The sequence below is a fragment of the Bufo bufo genome, chromosome 3 (genome assembly GCF_905171765.1).
Source record: "Bufo bufo chromosome 3, aBufBuf1.1, whole genome shotgun sequence".
Taxonomy (NCBI): Eukaryota; Metazoa; Chordata; class Amphibia; order Anura; family Bufonidae; genus Bufo; species Bufo bufo.
In genome coordinates this window covers 568,153,467-568,172,766 of record NC_053391.1, presented here as the reverse complement: position 1 = coordinate 568,172,766, position 19,300 = coordinate 568,153,467, and the positions used below count along the sequence as shown (strand labels likewise).

At 47.6% G+C, this 19,300-nt stretch overlaps 1 protein-coding gene across 50 annotated transcripts in view; it reads left to right on the top strand.

The window, feature by feature from the left end:
- The first annotated feature begins 2,760 nt into the window (after window positions 1-2,760).
- Window positions 2,761-19,300, top strand: part of NACA (nascent polypeptide associated complex subunit alpha) — a 36,973-nt gene continuing 20,433 nt past the window's right edge. The window contains exons 1-18 of one of the 50 annotated variants that reach the window (XM_040425629.1): window positions 2,761-2,851; window positions 5,734-5,805; window positions 6,555-6,701; window positions 9,575-9,628; window positions 10,774-10,815; window positions 11,951-12,013; window positions 13,595-13,660; window positions 13,795-13,860; window positions 14,007-14,063; window positions 14,671-14,733; window positions 15,212-15,277; window positions 15,621-15,686; window positions 16,033-16,095; window positions 16,914-16,979; window positions 17,291-17,356; window positions 17,653-17,718; window positions 17,971-18,036; window positions 18,851-18,916. In XM_040425629.1, the coding sequence (XP_040281563.1) occupies window positions 5,736-5,805; window positions 6,555-6,701; window positions 9,575-9,628; window positions 10,774-10,815; window positions 11,951-12,013; window positions 13,595-13,660; window positions 13,795-13,860; window positions 14,007-14,063; window positions 14,671-14,733; window positions 15,212-15,277; window positions 15,621-15,686; window positions 16,033-16,095; window positions 16,914-16,979; window positions 17,291-17,356; window positions 17,653-17,718; window positions 17,971-18,036; window positions 18,851-18,916 (1,153 nt within the window). In that variant the 5' untranslated portion in view covers window positions 2,761-2,851; window positions 5,734-5,735. The other 49 variants (XM_040425631.1, XM_040425630.1, XM_040425632.1 and 46 more) reach the window with 49 other exon arrangements.

The window sequence follows — 19,300 nt, the reverse complement described above, 5'->3', positions numbered from 1 at the left end:
CTGAGCGAGTGAAGTAGGCTGCGCACCCTCCTGCACCCAGCCCCAGACTGAAGGACTGACCGCCGGACACGGAGTCCTGGACGGTGGTCTATAGATTGGTTGGTGTGCCTGTGGACTGTGGTTTGTTGTATATGGGAAGGGATTGCCAGGCAGCAAGAGAACTCATAGGGAGGGGGGGCTCATAGAGGACAGTTTGCTTTCCTCCTACTCTGTCCTGTATGAGCCTCCACCCCTGAATCCTCTATGAGCCCCCCTAATGCCCCCATTACCCCAAAATGCCCAGGGGGGGGGAGTAGGAGGCAAGCACAATGTTCTCTATGAGCCTCCCCCCCCCCCCGAGTCCTCTATGAGCCCCCTAACCCCTAATGTCCCCATTACTACAAAATGTCCATGGGGGGAGGGGTAGGAGGAAAGCACACTGTCCTCTATGAGCCCCCCCCCCCCCCCCCCAGAGTCCTCTATGAGCCCCCAAACATTTAATGCCACCCAAAATGCCCAGGGGGGAGAGGAGTAGAAGGAAATCACACTGTCCTAAGCATTTTGGAGGTCATTAAGGGTTTGTGGGGCTCATAGAGGACAGTCTGCTTTCCTCCTACTCTGTCCTGTATGATCCTCCCCCCTGAATCCTCTATGAGCCCCCCTAATGCCCCCATTACCCCAAAATGCCCAGGGGGGGGGGAGTAGGAGACAAGCACACTGTTCTCTCTGAGTCTCCCCCCCCCCCCGAGTCCTCTATGAGCCCCCCAACCCCTAATGTCCCCCAAAATGCCCAGGTGGGAGAGGAGTAGAAGGAAAGCACACTGTCCTGAGCATTTTGGGGGGCATTAAGGGTTTGGGGGGCTCATAGTGGACAGTGTGCTCTCCTACTCCTCCCCCCCCCCCCCGGCATTTTGGGGGGCATTAGGGGTTGGATAACCCCTCTAACTCCTTTCTGCTGATGCTGACAGTGCACATAGCCACCAATCATATTCCCCCAATCCCCCCACCCCCCAACACATCAGTCACCTTTGGGGGGTGGGGATATGATTGGTGGCTATGTGCACACTCAGCATCAGCAGCAAGGAGTTAAAGGGGTTTGGGGTAAGAGAAGTGATACAAAATGGCACTGGTAGCAAAGGGGTTAAGATGTGGGGGATGGCCTACGTCTGGCTTTAGCACAGTGGACACAGGAAGGAGGTGCGATGTGTATGTGGGCCCCTGCCCTGCACTCGTTCAGCTGTGCTCACATACATATTGCGCCCTGTGTCCACTATCCTGTGCCCATTCTGCTAAAGCCTGACATAGCCCATCTATGCCCGGCTTTACCAAATCAGACAGGCAGGAGCAGTGATGTGTGATGTGATCATATTTATTGTATGTATGTGTGTGTGTGTCTGTCCCTGTGTTTGTGTCACCATCACCATGCCCACAGTGTTCTTATGTCTTGACGCAGCTGCATCAGGACGTTCTGTGCGGAGCAAGAGAAAGAAGAAGGAAGAGGAGGCAGCACCGCCAGCATGGAGTCCGTGGTAGAGGCACAGGGAGGCACACTAAGGACACAGGTAACACTACCACATGATGTACACTAGTGTTATCTGTGGTTTTACATAAGACTGCAAGTAACACTACCACATTATCAGCACTAGTGTTATCTGTGGTTTTACATAGGACTGCAGGTAACACTACCACATTATCAGTACTAGTGTTATCTGTGGTTTTACATAAGACTGCAAGTAACACTACCACATTTTCAGCACTAGTGTTATCTGTGGTTTTACATAGGACTGCAGGTAACACTACCACATTATCAGCACTAGTGTTATCTGTGCTTTTACATAGGACTGCAGGTAACACTACTACATTTTTGGTAATCAGAGAGCCATCACTGTGTTATTTGTATTCAGAGAGCTATCACTGTGTTATCTGTGGTGTTACATAGGACTACAGGTGACATCTACTACATTATCTGTACTCAGAGAGTTATCACTGTGTTATTTGCAATGTTACATAGGGCTGCAGATAAAACTTTTATGGAATATCCACAGGAGTCCCATAGATTCAGATACCACAGGGTTTTGTTCCTACAGCATTCCCTTTGCCACAAAACCGACCTGTGCCCTTCATTCTCTGGGTCAGTACGAATACGTACAAACGTATGTATACATTTATTTATTGGCAAATGGGGGTGGAGCCAAGACAGGAGGTGGGATGGGCCAATAGGTGGGCGGGGTTAGGGGGCCCAATTCAGATTCTTGCTATGGGGCCCAGTGATTTCTATGTACGCCCCTGGCTGGCTGTATTTGTAGTGATCCGCAGAATGAAGCTAACATGTTGTTTTTACCACATCGGAAACACCATAAAAATGAAACTCATAAACCTATGGTTGGAATTGCATTTTTTCCCCCCAATTCCATCCCATTTGGAATTTTTTTTTTCTAGCTTCCCTATAATTACATGGGTTATAAAATGGAAAGTACAACTTGTCCTGCATAAATCAAGCTCTCATATGTCTTTGTGTAATAATGGTTATGGCTCTGGGACGGCAGAGTAAAAAAAGAAAGGAACATTGCTGCGGCAGGAAGGGGTTAAACCAAGCTGCTGACACTGCGGAGGACTGAGTGGCAGGTTCACACCCACTGTCTCTAATCATGGAGATCTAGAGGTTATTATATATAGCCCCCACCACTGACACAGCACCGCCTGGTGTGACAGGCACAAGCAGCTGCCGCTTGCAGCCATTACACATTCCCACATGTCTGCTGGCAGCAGGTGCCGCCCCGGAAGTACAACCCCTCCTCGGCCGCGATATCCCGGAAGCAGTTCGCTCTGGGCGTTCTTTCTTCCGCCATCTTGGAACTGAACTCCTCACACAGTAAGTGTTTCTTTTGCATCCAGTTCCATCCCAAACGTTCTCGTGAGTAAATCCTCGCCCAGAAACTGTCCAGGGTAAGGGGAGGGTGTCGTGTGACTGGTACGGGGTGTATGGCGGCGGAGGGGGCTCGGCCTGACCTTAAGAACTGCCGAGGAAGGCGCCGGTACCGGGGAAGTAACATGGAGAGCGAGGGGCAGACGTGCTGCTTCGGGGAGAGACGCCTCAGCGAGGACTCTCCGTGCTGCCTCGGGCCCGACCCGGTCTAACATGTCCTGTAAGCCATGGCTGCCTGGTGTGGACTGTCTGAGGGGCCCTTCTAAACTGGCCCTGAACCACCTAAGAACCAGAACTCGTGGGTCAGCCCTCCTGGCCGAAACTTCAGCTCTTAGGGTGCGCCCCTGCAGGGCTCCTCTCTCCGCTCCCATAGCAGTGAGTAGCACATGTTAGTAGTTGCACAACAGCTGGACTGCTGCAGGTTGGAAGCCCCTGCCCTAGCTGTATAAGGCTGCAGTGCCTGGTTCCTGGCGCCCATTAAGCCAACATGTCTGGCGCTGCTCGTCTCTGGGAGCAACAGGTGGGGCAATTTCTACTTTGTAAGTGGGTTGTTAGGGACCCGCTGAGCTGTGGGATCCGCCAGGATCTAATGGATATAAGAGATCTCCTCACAAGATCTGCGGAGCACCAGCTTGGGGTGCCTATCGCAGGCAGGGTCCGTGCCCTAGATCACTCTGGTTTTAATGATCTGAACGTAGAAGGCATTTGTTAAAGTAGTTCTGTAAACGTGGTTGACCGCTCATCCTGAAACCACTGCAGTGGCCTCTATGTTCCCTGTCGGGTCTCATTCACATTTGCCTTGAGGCTGCATCACAATGAAGGCCAAAATAGTATAGAGTGCAGGGCGATCTTGTCCTGAAAATGCCGGGCCAGGTGACTATAATGCTTCATGGCCCCCGTTATGTTCTTTGGGGTCTGTCATGCAATGGGTCAGACCCTATTTCACTCCCCCCCCCCCCCTCTCCCCATTCTGCTCCTTGAATGGAGATGAAGAAAAGCACTGATGCAAATTTGGCCGAAGTATTTCAGAAGCTGATCGCTGAGGGTTTCAGAACTAGACCCAATGTGATCTGGACAGCTGACCCTTTTTGTCTGACTGTCCTACACAGAAGTATCTCCTTGACATGCGAGTTTAGGCTAGTGCAGGGATCAGCAACCTCCAGCTGTTCCGAAACGACAACTCCTTTCACTTCTATGGGAGTTACAAGAACAGCTAATTACGTGTGCATGCTGGGAGTTGTAGTTTCACAACAGCTGGAGTGCCGATGGTTGGATCCTGCATATGAATGATTGGTCTCGTTCCAGCCAGTGCTTGTTTGGCTGACGTTAGAAGAGAAGTCTTCACGACACTGGATAGTTATTGTGGTGGAATATTCAGGCCTGTGGTCAGCTTCAGGGTAAGGCTACTTTCACACTCGCTTTTTGGGCGGATCCATCATGGATCTGCAAAAAACGTATCCGTTACAATAATACAGCCACTTGCATCCGTCATGAACGGATCTGTTTTTATTAGGGTACTTTCACACTAACGTTATTCTTTTCCGGCATAGAGTTCCGTCACAGGGGCTCTATACTGGAAAAGAACTGATCAGGCATAGCCCCATGCATTCTGAATGGAGAGCAATCCGATCCGGATGTCTTCAGTTCAGTCTCTTTGCCTTTTCATGACAGATAATACCGCAGCATGCTAAGGTTTTATCTCTGTCCAAACTTCCGGAATGCGGGATCCAGCATTTTTTCCCATTGGCATGCATTAATGCCGGATCCAGCCCACGTGTTCTGACAAAATGGATCCGGCATTGCGGTCTGCATACATGCTCACCGGAGAGACGGATCCGGCATTTCAATGACAAATACCATCAGTTTGCATGCGTTTTTACTGATCCGGCGGCGATGCCTGCCGGGATCCTCTGCCGCAATTGTGAAAGTGCCCTTATCTGTAACATAGCCAAGACGGATCCGTCATGAACTCCATTGAAAGTCTATGGGGACAGATCCGTTTTCTATTGTGCCAGAGAAAACGGATCTGTCCCCATTGACTTACATTGTGTGCCAGGACGGATCAGTTTGGCTCAGTTTCGTCAGACGGACACCAAAATGCTGCAACCAGGTTTTGGTGTCTGCCTCCAGAGCGGAATGGAGACTGATCAGAGGCAAACTGATGCATTCTGAGCGGATCCTTTTCCATTCATAAGGCATTAGGGCAAAACTGATCTGTTTTGGACCGCTTGTGAGAGCCCGAAGTTCAATGTTTTGCCTGTGGAATCAGTGGCAGAACGCAGAGCCTCGGGTTTCTGCCATGGGTCTGCATGCTGATTAGCCCCGATCAGTGGGGTTTCACAGGTTACTGCCCCTCGGGGTACGTTCACAGCCATATAGGATATCCAGCAGAGAAACCGCCTGCCAGAGGTCGGATCACCATTGACCATAATAGGATCTGGTGGTTTTCCAACATAAATGCTGGGTTGTGGCCGGGCAGATACCACTGCGTGCAGCTGTTTTTTGTCGAGCTGAAACAGGCCACCGGCACGCCATGTGAACTAGCCTTTTATAGTGAGGTTACACCTTCAGGATTTTTTGATGTAGTCTTTGAAGCCAAACCAGAAAAGCAATTTGAAAAAAGATGATGAAGCCTTTCTTTTATATGTATGACCTTCCTGATCTGTTCCTGGCCTTGGCTTCAAACACTGCATCAAAATCCTGAAGCTGTAAACCCAGCCTCCGGTGTCCTCATCATCTCCAGTGGATGTTAATAAATGAATTCTAGAGAAGCACCACAACATGACCACCAACGCTAGACTGAAGGCTTTCCATCTTGTTGATTTCAGAAATGCCCGGTGAAGCCACAGAAACCGTCCCTGTTGCGGAGCAAGAACTCCACCAGCCTCAAGCTGAGACGGGTAAGTGTATGACCACTAAACCTGCTGCGCACCCACAGCGTCCTTGCGTACCTGTCAGTGTGTGTCACGTTCATTTAACTGGGCCGTGCCAATTGGAGATGAAGCGCTCATGGTGGATGAGTAGAGGCCTCGCTCCTGTACTCCTACTAATACTGCTTGCGTTTCACTCGCACTAGTCTGGTTACGCTGCACATCGGCCCTGGGCACATTTGATGTGCATCATATATTTTTCTCTACACGTCTTCCCAAGTATTTTGAGACGAGGCTAAAATTCACCTTGCTTTTATATAGTCTTGTAGTTTACCTGATTTGAATGGAAAAGATTGAGGTCTAGCCATGCTTCTTAGTTCTGCGTGCTTGGATCCGATTGCAGTACATGTCATACAGGAGTGAAATATTCTGCTTTACAGCTCAAGGGGCTTTAGGACTTGATGTCACTACTTAAAAGGGCTCTGCAATGTCCTCAGGTAGGTCATCAATATCGGATTGGTGGTGGTCCAACTTGTGAGCGATGTTTCCGCTTCAGAATTACCTGCATGTAGTCTGCTTTGTGGAGGTGACCCACGAGCACAGAGTCCGACACCTGCCATTCTGATATTGGTGACCTATCCCCAGCATAGTCATCAGTTTATTAAACCACTACAGAACCCCTTTGAAGCTTGCGTCCTGGTTTTTATCTCTAACTGCATGTGGCTGTGTGGTCAGTAGATGTAGAATCCTTGTTTGTTCACCCGCTGCTGATATTGCAGTACCTTCTCCCTCATCCACTGGTGAGGCTGCTGTGCCCTCAGAAGTGGCTGCAGTAGCGGAGGAGAAAAAGCCCGTCTCTCAGAACCCCGAGGTGACTGGTGAGGCTTCTCAGACGGCACAAGCTGAAGCCGCTCCAAAGCCGTCAGGTAGGTATCTCTCGATGAGTATGACGTGTTTGCTCAAATGTCCACTTATGTAACGTTTCCTGTAAATGGCAAAGAAGACAGGCCTCTATCACATACATAGAAATCTGGCTTCTTCACATAAGGCCTCATTCACACTGCCGTATTACAAACCTTTAACATGCAGTGGGAGCTGGATGTCTGCGTAGGACACAAACCTAGTGCCAGAGGCGGAGGTCTCCTCAGTAGTAGACCCTCGGTCTGTGTGTGAATTGCACTATTTACTTCTGCGGGTCTGAGTGCTATCTTTGCGGTTTGTTGCACACTTGGACCAGGTATTATGGCCGTCTGAATCGGGCCTAAGGGTCCTTTTACACAGACCAGTGTTCTGTCAGATTATCTGAGATGAGTTTTGGTGTAAATGCTCATTCCCAATAATTGGTCTGTGTAAAAGGCGCCGACAATCACTTGTTCATCGGGTGATAGTGTCGCTCTGCCGGCACTGAAAATGACTGTTCCTGTGCAGCAGGGGCTGCTAAACACCGGTCTGCTGCGCAGGAACAATGACTTTCTATGAGAACAAGCAATTGGTGACATGTCCCTCATACAGCAGAGGTGATTACTGCATGGAAACGCAGCCCTCACGGCCACTGATGATCGGGGAACGTCTGCTTCTTTCCAGTAACCTGCCAAATCATATGTCCCTGGATCCCACCAGCAGTACTGATCTATAAAATGGCATGCAGACCAATTTTATGCATCTGGCTTCAAAACATTCATCTCAGGAGACCGTAGTTGTGGCATTAACCTCAATTAATTCTGGCCTCCTATTGGGGATTTTTCACCCAAGTCTTTTAATGAGTTTGCCCCATCCAGTGTAGTCCACTCCACCCTTCTCTACATTGTGGGAATGTGCTGACTGAGTACATCAATTCAAGCATTTCCTTCAGTATACGGTCTGCTGCCCTCTTGTCGTTTTTGGCATAACACCGTGTTCGCCGTTTTCCCTTTCCGGCCTGGGTGCTGTGAATTTCCATGGGATGCGGGTGGTTTTTGCAGTACTTTGTTGTATTGAATGTTTTAGTTGATAGTTGTCATTTGCTATTTTGAGACATATCTTTTAAATTAAAACCTTTTTAAATCCTAAAGAAAGTTTGATAGTTTTATATATTTTTAGCTGTGGTTTCAGAAATCCCAGTTGCAACCTTCAGTGTCTGTAATCTTCCTTGGTGGTCCTGGGATTGTTGTAGGATAGTCAGGCACCCTACCTGCCACCAAGTTGGACTGCGTTCACATCTCCATTTACCTTAGGCCGTGTGCAAGAGCCTTTATCCACGGTTATGGTCCGACCCAAACCCGGTATTTATTCTGGAAATCATCCGGACCTCACTGCAGTCGATGGAGATTCGGTGAATTAGAGGATCCAGACGGATGCTCTGTGCTAGACAGCCTGTCGGATCTTCTAAGATATGAATGCAGCTTTAGTTGCTGCTTAAAGGGTTTCTGTCACCCCATTAAACAGTTTTTTTTTTTTTTTTTTCATTAATAATAATCCCTATAGTGTGATCTCTTGATACATAATAAAATTAATCATTTTGATTCAGTAGATTTAGCTAAAAAACGATTTTTAAAATATGCTAATTACCTTGCTACCAGCAAGTAGGGCGGCTACTTGCTGGTAGCTGCCGCATCCTCTGTTCGTAATAACGCCCCCTCGGCATGCTGATTGACAGGGCCAGGGAAGGGAATCCTTCTCTGCTGGCGCCGTTCGAATTCGAAATCTCGCGCCTGCGCCGTACCTGGCTTCAATCGGCGCAGGCGCACTGAGAGGCGGCCGCTCGCTCGACCGCTCCATCCTCAATGCGCCTGCGTCGATGACGTCATCGCATACACCCGGAAGAGAAGACGCCGGCGTCTTCTCTTCCGGGTGTATGCGATGACGTCATCGACGCAGGCGCATTGAGGATGGAGCGGTCGAGCGAGCGGCCGCCTCTCAGTGCGCCTGCGCCGATTGAAGCCAGGTACGGCGCAGGCGCGAGATTTCGAATTCGAACAGCGCCAGCAGAGAAGGATTCCCTTCCCTGGCCCTGTCAATCAGCATGCCGAGGGGGCGTTATTACGAACGGAGGATGCGGCAGCTACCAGCAAGTAGCCGCCCTACTTGCTGGTAGCAAGGTAATTAGCATATTTTAAAAATCGTTTTTTAGCTAAATCTACTGAATCAAAATGATTAATTTTATTATGTATCAAGAGATCGCACTATAGGGATTATTATTAATGAAAAAAAAAAAAAACTGTTTAATGGGGTGACAGAAACCCTTTAATGTTCATGGGTTATTCCCATGTCAGCCTTTCACGGCAGAGATCGGAATCGCCCTTGTCAACAGCTGCCAGGGCTGTGTATTTCTGTAACTCTCAAAGAAGTGAATGGGAGCTATGACTGCAACCATGAAAAGCTGAGATGGGAACAGTGGTGGCATCTTTCTGCAACATGGTGAGGTACTGTAGGTACGCTTTTAGGCTAGGTAAGGCTACTTGCACACATTGCGGATCATGTGCGGTTTTTCCTTGCAAATTCTTGTGTGTAAAAACTGCAGTGTAATCCTGGACCATCAGTGTGTGAGACTTTGCAAAGCTCATGTACAATCTGCTTTTTTATTTGGTGCGGGTTTTAAATCGGCATGCCAATTTGTTGTGCGGTTCTTTTGTGTGGATGCCACCCTCTTTATTGCAAGGGTAAGATCTGCGGCACAACTGCATCTTATCCGCTCCAAAAACGTCAAGAAGTACATTTCAGAAAAGCTTGGAAATCGATGTGTTTTCTCTGTTTGTAAACCTGCCGCCGTGTGCAGGTAGCCTAAGGATAGTTTTGCATTATCTTTTGTCAATCTGTTCAGTCGCAGATGGCGTCTCCCCTCCCTCTGGGACTGCTACACCCACCAAAACTCCAGGTATGACGGTAGTGCTGCTGATCTGTTCACTAACCGTGTGCTGTGTACAGCCTGGAACTAACATTGCAAAATACCTGTTCTAGTGGAGCTGGCCAGCACTGAATGTTGTAATGTGTATGTCGTCATAGGGCGCGCCTCCTGTTCCTGCAATTTCAGGCTTTACTTGTTCTCTAGGACTGGATACTAATAATCTGTATATATAAATAGTGCCACCATATTAGGGTCCATTCACATGTCCGTAGTGTATTGCGGATACGCAATACACCCGGCTGGCACCCCCATAGAAATGCCTATTCTTGTTCAAGTTGCAGACAAGAATAGGACATTTCTATTTTTTTTCCGGAGCCGTGGCCCGGAAGTTCGGGGGCGCACTCCGGAGATGCGGAGAACACATATTGTGCTCTCTGCATCCATTCCGTTCCCATAGAGAATGAATGGGTCCGCACCCGTTCTGCAATTTGCAGAACGGGTGCGGACCCATTATTACGGACGTGTGAATGGAGCCTAAAGCAACACTTTACAGTTCAGAGGGTTTATGTACGGTTTATGTACACAACAAGAGATCACAAAGTTACCAGCTAATGTACAACTAGGAGTGAGGGCCCTTCTCGCAAGAGCTTACAATCTATGAGGAAGTGGGGGTCACACAAAAGGCAGTTGATTGTTGGCAGTTGAGGTATCCCAGCCATCTTTGTGCTAGTGCTTTGGCTGTGGAGATTACTGTCAGACGATCAAGTTCAGGCAGTTTGTCCTTGACTAGATCTCTCAATATAAAATGATTCCCCAGCTTTTGGCCTTCATGCACACTGCTGTCTGTATTTCAACCCACAAGCAATGTATCCATACAATTCAGATCCCTTCTGTGTACGTCCCATGTTTTTCTCTCCAATCAATAAAAAGTTATTCTCGTTTACAATATGGACCAGAACAAGGGAAGTCACGCAGATCCATGAAAATAGATATGTGCATGGCCCCATAGAAATGAATCTAGTAGTTTAGCCCCATACAATTTCATTGTCTATCAGCAGCACATAATCGCCCAGCAAGCAAGCCTTTGTCGGGAGGTCGGCAGCACGATCTGCCCATGTTAATGGCACTTACACCATTGATATTCATGAGATTTTTCTGTTTATTTCCAAAAACAGTGCTGGCTCCTGTACGGCCCCCTGCTGATACTAAGGCTCAAGGTATTTTTGCTCCTCTAAGCCAGAGTGACTTTGTAACGGTTTGCGGTGTTGCTAACATTTTTTAGTAGATTTGTAAGGCTACTTTCACACTTGCGGCAGAGTCATCCAGCAAGAGTTCCGTCGCTGGATCTGGCAATCTGCATGCGGATCAGTCTACAAATGCATTGCAAGAGCTGATCCGTCTCTCAGTTTGTCATATGGACAAACTGATCCCCTTCTATATTTATTTTTCTCACATTTTTTTCCGGTCTGCGCATGCACATTCTGGTATTTTTAATGCCGTCTCCGGCACTAATGCATTTCAATGTAAATTAATGCCGGATCCGGCAACTGATCCGGAATTTTGGGCGGAGAGCTGTATTTCCTCAGTCCAAAACGCCGTTCAGTGACTGAAGACATCCTGAACGGATTTATCTTTATTTATAATGCATGGGGATAAAACTGATCAGTTCTTTTCCGGTATAGAGCCCCTATGACCGGAAAAGAAAAACGCTAGTGTGAAAGTACCCTAAGAGATTTATCAAATAAGTAGATCTGGATATTCTGTTTTCCTGAAACTTTTCACACCAAACTATATATCAATCTGTTTTTGAACATGGTGCCTGCAGATTGCACTGGATTAACTTTCTCTGTGATAAATGCTATTTGCTGAGGTGAGACGACCCCTTTAATTAGTTGTACATGCGCTCTTTTCCCCAGTCAGGGGCTCAGTCCTGACAAAACCACTGATTTGGCTGCCGCAGTCACATGCTGTACACCTGCATGTAGCAGGAAGATCGGACCGTTGGCAGGTCTGAGGGTTTTCTTTAGTGCTGGTTGCTTTGGATGACGCTGCCAGCGTCTTATACCACAGACCGCGCCACTTCTGGTCTGTCCCTAAATCTCCATATTATGCTTGCATGTTGTTTGAAGTCACTTCCATGTAGCAGTTCTTGGAGAGAGAAGACATTCATTCCAGTAATCGGTCGGCATGTGCGGTTTGATTTACCCTTAAAAACCAAGCCTCAGACCCCAGCAGGTCCTGCTGCTGACTGCAGAGCTCAAAGTACTGAGTAACCAAATGGCGCTGAGGCCAAATATTTAGTGACTGATTCTTGAGAAATTGCTCCTGTAAAAACATATTTATTTGTTTTAGCACGAAAGAAAAAGTCTAAGTCTGGTGCCTCTAAAGCTCCTGTTGCTGAATCTAAAGCATCAGGTATCTTGGCTGCATGACTGCATGTCCCTCGTACAGGGGTCTAAATAAGTAATGATCCTGAATCTAAAGAATGGTGCGCTGTATTGTAGACCGTGCTGCATGTGAAGTTGGCATGTCTCTGTAATGGAAGAATGGCTTTATGTTGTAGCCGCAGGTTCCCTGTGGCATTTTAGTGGGTGGGTAGACTATTTGGTGCCTCATTGACCTTCTTGTTGGGGTGCATTAAGACTTCCGGTTGCAGGACTGCTTCAGTAGCCTCCTCCTACTGTCAGCGTCTTCATATCTTTGTCTCACAGTAAGGCTCCATTCACACATCCGTAATAATGGGTCCGCATCCGTTCTGCAAATTGCGGAACGGGTGCAGACCCATTTATTCTCTAGGTGGAAGGAATGGATGCGGAGAGCACACTATGCTCTCCGCATCCGCATTTCCCGAGCGCGCCGCTGATCTTACGGTCTGCGGCTCGGGGGGGAAAAATAGAACATGTCCTATTCTTGTCCACAATTGCGGACAAGAATAGGCATTTCTGTGGGGGTGCTGGGTGTATTGCGGATCCGCACTACGGACGTGTGACTGGACCCTTAGGCCCCTTTCACACGGGCGAGTATTCCGCGCGGATGCAATGCGTGAGTTGAACGCATTGCACCCGCACTGAATCCTGACCCATTCATTTATATGGGGCTGTGCACACGAGCGGTGATTTTCACGCATCACTTGTGCGTTGCGTGAAAATCTCAGCATGCTCCTCTTTTTTTTCACGTAACCCAGGCCCAATAGAAGTGAATGGGGCTGCGTGAAAATCACAAGTGCGGATGCGGTGCGATTTTTACGCACGGTTGCTAGGAGACTATCGGGATGGGGACCCGATCATTTTATTATTTCCCCTTATAACATGGTTATAAGGGAAAATAATAGCATTCTGAATACAGAATGCATAGTAAAATGGTACTGGAGGGGTTCAAAAAAATAAAAAAAATAATTTAACTCGCCTTAGTCCACTTGATCGCGCAGCCGGCATCTCCTTCTGTCTCCTTTGCTGAATAGGACCTGTGGTGACGTCACTCCGGTCATCACATGATCCATCACCATGGTAAAAGATCATGTGATGACCGGAGTGACGTCACTACAGGTCCTTTTCCTGCACACAGCAAAGAAGGAGACAGAAGAGAAGCCGGGCTGCGCGAGCAAGTGGATTAAGGTGAGTTTAATAATTTTTTTTAACCCCTCCAGCGCTATTGTACTATGCTGATTTTTTTTGTGCGATTTTTCTCATGTGAGTGCAAAACGCATTACAATGTTTTGCACTCGCGCTGATAAATCGCGCATGTTCCCGCAATGCCCGTGTGAAAGAGGCCTTAGTTAAATTTTTGCGTAGCCTCGGCCTTTATTATTCTGACTTTTGTGCTGTTTGCCATCCCAAGCTAATCGTGTGAGGGGAAAGGTGGTTCTTGGATTTCTCCCTCTGCTCTTCGTTCGGACGTTGCCCTCAGCATGCACCCAGGGTTATTTTGTGTACGTTTATGGGGATGTTCAGATGAATGGCAGTCTGAATCTTACTTTGAACATACTTGTTTCTTTAGCCCCAAAATTAGAGACCCCTCCTGCTGTGGTCCCTGCAGACTCCACTGTGGAAACCAAAGCCCCAGGTACATATGGGTGTATGTGTTTGTTGAGATGGCAGCCTGAGCCCCCAGGAATTGTCTTGTCTGGACACCGCACTCCTATTTGTCAGTAGTTTTGCTTCTTATCTTCTGCACTCTAAATATGTTGGTTTCTTTAGCTCCTAAATTAGAGACTCCCCCTACCGCACTCCCTGCTGACACCATTGCTGAATCGAAAGCACCAGGTACATATGGGTGTACATGTTTGTTTAGCCATGGCAGTCTGAGCCTCCAGGAATTGTCTTGTGTGTCTGGACAACTGAACACCTATTTGTCAGTAGTTTAGCTTCATGTATTCTGCACTCTAAACTTGTTTGTTTAACTCCTAAAGTAAAGACCCCTCCTACTGTGGTCCCTGCGGAGTCCGTTGCTGTATCGAAAGCCCCAGGTACTCAACAGTGTTGATCTCTTCCATAGATGGCACATTTGTTAACAGACTAAGCCTATGTTCGCACCTCCGTTTTGGAGATGTGAGGAAGGCACTGCAGGCAGCGTTTTTTGTCTGGCTTAAAAACCCAGCATTTATGTCAGAAATCCGCCAGATCACCGCTGGTCCTTATTGCAGTCAGTGGGGATATGGCAGGTTTCGCTGTGCCAGAACAGCCTGCTGGATCTCTTAACGGAGATGTGAACGAGGCCTTAGTTACGCGGCGGTTCCACAGGCCTCATGCACACGGCCGTTGTTTTGGTCCACACCCGAGCCGCAGTTTTGGCGGCTCGCATGCGGACCCGTTCACTTCAATGGGGCTGCAAAAGATGCGAACAGCACTCCGTGTGCTGTCCGCATCCGTTGCTCCGTTCCGTGGTCTGCAAAAAAAAAGACATGTCCTATTCTTGTCCGCGCTTTGCGGCCAAGAGTAGGCAGTAATATTAAAGGCTGTCCGTGCCGTTCCGCAAAATTGCGGAACGCACATGGACGCCATCCGCGGTTTGCGGACTGCAAAACACACAACAGTCGTGTGCATGAGGCCTAATACTGATATATATTACTTTAGCTCCAGAAAACACGTCTGCCTCAGAAAAACCTGCAGTGTCTGTTGTGGATGCCAAAACCTCAGGTATAGTGTGGGGAGAATAACCCGACAAGATTTTTTTTTTTTTTTTTTTTTTTTTTTTTACATTGTCATAATAATTTTGTACATATGACTTGTGCACGAGAGCATCACAATTCAAGGTGGTCATACATGTTAGTCTCCCAACCCGATTACTTATGGAAAGTGTTAGAACATATTACCTTTTTATAGGCACGGGGCTTCTCCGTTTTTGTAAGAGAGGTGTGGTGTATGATCTCCGCTATACGTACGGTGTATGTGAGGCCTCGTGGCAGCTAGACTCCACACACTAGCTCAGGGGAAAATGACAACTCGGGGAATGCTAGTGAAAAATGTCATATATAATGACGAGGAGGAGCCACCAGTGTGTAATGTACTGGGCCAAAATCTTCATCACTAGCATTAGTCATTTTGCCAATTCTTATATGCATTATTTTTTTATATAGTTTTACACGGTTGGTAATCATAACTGTTTCTTGTTTAGCTACAAAAACCAAGCTGCCCGCCCCTGTGGCTCCTGTAGAGCCCCCTGCTGATACTAAGGCCCCAGGTATTATTGCTTGCCTACACGGTTTGCAGTGCTGACTACCATTATCCCCAGTGTATTGTAATAAAAGCTGTTATCCAGTAGCCGGGCAAACCCAATCCACAGAGACCCCCACTAATCCTGAGAATGGAGGTCCTATCCCTCCGTTTTGGTGGGGTGGCAGGTATTCTTAAAGAGGTTGTCACCAGTGAGTGGTGTACTGGGTCCGTACAAATGTCTCAGATTACTGGAGACCCAAAACGTTGCCTGCTGGAATTTACAAATCTTGTTTCCCAAAGTCAATCTACTTGTTATATTCAGTATTCTACTCTTACACAGTCTATAATCGTGAATCTTTCTTGTTTAGTTCCAAAAACAGAGCTGCCCGCCCCTGTGGCTCCTGTAGAGCCCCCTGCTGATACTAAGGCTCCAGGTATTATTGATTGTCTACACGGTTTGCAGTGCTGAGGACTAACCTTATCCCCAGTGTATTGTAATAAAGTCTGGGATCTGTTACCCAATCCTAATTAAATAGGACCCCTCCGCTTTCTGGACATTTCGTGGGGAGTAAAAGCAGAAATGAGCTGGAGCATCTTTACTTAAAGGACCCATCACCTCTCTTGACTTGAGTGTTCTCTAGCAGTAATTCTGAGGCATCTGTTCTTCTCTTCTACTGTTCCCATTAGACGTTTGATTGCATTGTTGGCATTGAAGGTCCATTAGGGTGTTTCCAGCCAAATCTTATTTTCACTGAATGAGGACATTTATTTTTGCTTTAGCTCCAGAAAACAAATCTGCCTCTGTAGGTCCTGCAGAGCCTGCTGCGGATGCCGAAGCTCCAGGTACTGTGTGCAGTGTGGGCCAAGTAAAAGGAACATGCATGACTTAACATTGCATCTGACACGTTTTCTCTGCGACTTGTGCATGAAGGTCGCATAACTCAGGGTGGTCATGCACAATGATAAAACTTACCAATTTTGACCGTTCTAGCCAACGATGTATATAGTGGTGTCCTGACTGTCCTGCTGATGGCATAAGGTGGCGGAAGGAGGATCGGCATCTTAAATTTTAACATGCTCGAACCTCTTTACAGGAAAAGCCTCGGCCACTGGTGTCTGGCAGGGAGGTGTTCTCTAGTCTCCATGCTGACCGGTCAGGAGGAATGCCTCTGAGCCAGCAAGCTTTCTGCTGCAGCTGGCCAAGGTGTATGGTCATGTCAGTGTAATCCTATGGACACAGACTGCTCGTCACAGCTTGCGTGTAGCACCAGCCTTACAGTGACACCCGCCTCGCTTCCCAGTAGTCACAGTAGCTTTTCTTTTTAATTTTTTTTTCGCTTCAAAGACTCAGCCTCCTCAGATTGCTGCCCCCCCCCCCCCCCCTCCAGTGCCTGTGGCGGGTGACCAAGAATCCGGTATTTGTATTGTGCCTACTAGAACCGCCTTCATTACGTAACTGTGTATTAAACTGGTGACAGATCCCCTTTTACAGAGGATAAGTCACCAGGGAGTAAAATACTGGGTCTGGGCTTACAGATTGCTGGCGACTGGAGCCCCAAATCTTCGCTGCTGGAATTACTAATTTTGCATGTCAGTCAATCTACTTGTTATATTCGGTATTATAGTTTTACACTTGATAATCATGAACTTTTCCTGTTTAGCTACAAAAACAGAGCTGCCCACCCCTGTGGCTCCTGTAGAGCCCCCTGCTGATACTAAGGCTCCAGGTATTATTGCTTGTCTACACGGTTTGCAGTGCTGACTAACATTAACATTATCCCCAGTGTATAGTAATAAGTTGTTTTCCGTTAGCCGGGCAAACCCAATCCAGAGACCCCCACCAATCCTGAGAATGGAGGCCCCATTCTTCCATTTTGGTGGTGTGGCAGGTCTTCTTAAAATGTCTGAGATTGCTGGAGACCCAAAACCTTCCCTGTTGGAATTGAAAATCTAGCTTCCCAAATCTACTTGTTATATGCAGTATTTTTTTTTATTTTTATAGTTTTACAGTCTATAATCATGAATTTTTCCTATTTGGTTCCAAAAACAGAGCTGCCCGTCCCTGTGGCTCCAGTAGAGCCCCCTGCTGACACTAAGGCTCCAGGTATTATTGCTTGTCTACACATCTACATTATCCCTAGTGTACTGTAGTAATAGGTGTTTTCCAGTAACCGGGCAAACCCAATCCACAGAGACCCCCACCAATCCTGAGAACGGAGGCCCCATTCCCCTGTTTTGGTGGGGTGGCAGGTCTTCTTAAAATGTCTGAGATTACAAATTGCTGGAGACCCAAAACCTTCCCTGCTGGAATTACAAATCTTACTTCCCAAAGTAAATCTAGTTATATGCAGTATTTTTTAATAGAATTACAGTCTATAATCACAAATCTTTCTTGTTTAGTTCCCAAATCAGAGCTGCCCGCCCCTGTGGCTCCAGTAGAGCCCCCTGCTGATACTAAGGCTCCAGGTATTATGGCTTGTCTACATTATCCCCAGTGTATTGTAAGAAGTGGTTTTCCTCCTCTGCCGGAACCTTTACCTTTAGCAGAGATGTGAACCCACCCAGGCCTACGTCATCTTTAGGATTAGTAAATTATTAGACTGACGGAGATTGGAGCCTTTCCTGCTGTCATTACTAATTTTGCTTGTCTGTCTATTTGTTGTATGCAGTGTTTTTTTATAGTTTTACCATCTGTAATCATGAATCTTTCCTGTTTAGTTCCAAAAACAGAGCTGCCCGCCCCTGTGGCTCCTGTAGAGCCCCCTGTTGATACTAAGGCTCCAGGTATTCATTTTTTGGACTAGTTTGCAGTGCTGACTAACCAGTCGAGCCTAGCTTGTATGTGTCTGAGGAAGTCGGGAGATTCGGGTGTCCATAACCTGGGATTGATTGGCCTTTGTTTTACTGTGAGGACTTTGATTTTTGCTTCTGCCCCTGAAAGTCCTGCAGTGACTGCTCTGGATGCCTAACACCCCTGTATTGTGTGCAGTGTGGGGAAAATCACGTGCATTATTCAGTCCTATATGACCTTTTACACCCCACGTTTATTTGTATATGTTAGGCTACTTTCACACTAGCGTTCGGAGCGGATCCGTCTGATGTTTCATCAGACGGATCCGCTCCGATAATGCAGACGTTCGCATCCGTTCAGAACGGATCCGTCTGCATTAAAACTTAGAAAATTTTCTGAGTATGAAAGTAGCCTGAGCGGATCCGTTCAGACTTTACATTGTAAGTCAATGGGGAACGGATCCGCTTGAAGATTGAGCCATATGGTGTCATCTTCAAGCGGATCCGTCCCCATTGACTTACATTGTAAGTCTGGACGGATCCGCTCACCTCCGCACGGCCAGGCGGACACCCGAACGCTGCAAGCAGCGTTCAGGTGTCCGCTCACTGAGCGGAGGCTGAGCGCTGGCAGGTGGATGCATTCTCAGTGGATCCGCCTCCACTGAGAATGCATTGGGGCCAGACGGATGCGTTCGGGGCTGCTCGTGAGCCCCTTCAAACGGAGCGGACACCCGAACGCTAGTGTGAAAGTAGCCTAAAATGCATATATTATAGTTTCACTCGATAATCAGGAATCTTTCCTGTTTAGTTCCAAAAACAGAGCTGCCCGCCCCTGTGGCTCCAGTAGAGCCCCCTGCTGTTACTAAGGCTCCAGGTTATTATTGCTTGTCTACACGGTTTGCAGTGCGGACTATCATTATCCCCAATGTATTGTAATATCTGCTTTCCAGTAGCCGGGCCAACCAAATCCATCCGGAGAATAGAGGTCCCATTCCCCCGTCTTGGGGTTGCAGCAGGTCAAGCATGCACGCTGCCACTCCATCCATTCTCTATGGGACTATCATTGATAGCATTCAGCTGTCCTGTGAATGGGGATAAATTTCTTTTCCGGCATAGAGTTCCGTCCTAGGGGCTCTATACCGGAAAATAACTGATCAGTTTTATCCTCATGCATTCTCAATGGAGAGCAATCCGTTCAGGATGTCTTCAGTTCAGTCTTTTTGACTGATCAGGAAGGAGATAATACCGCAGCATGCTA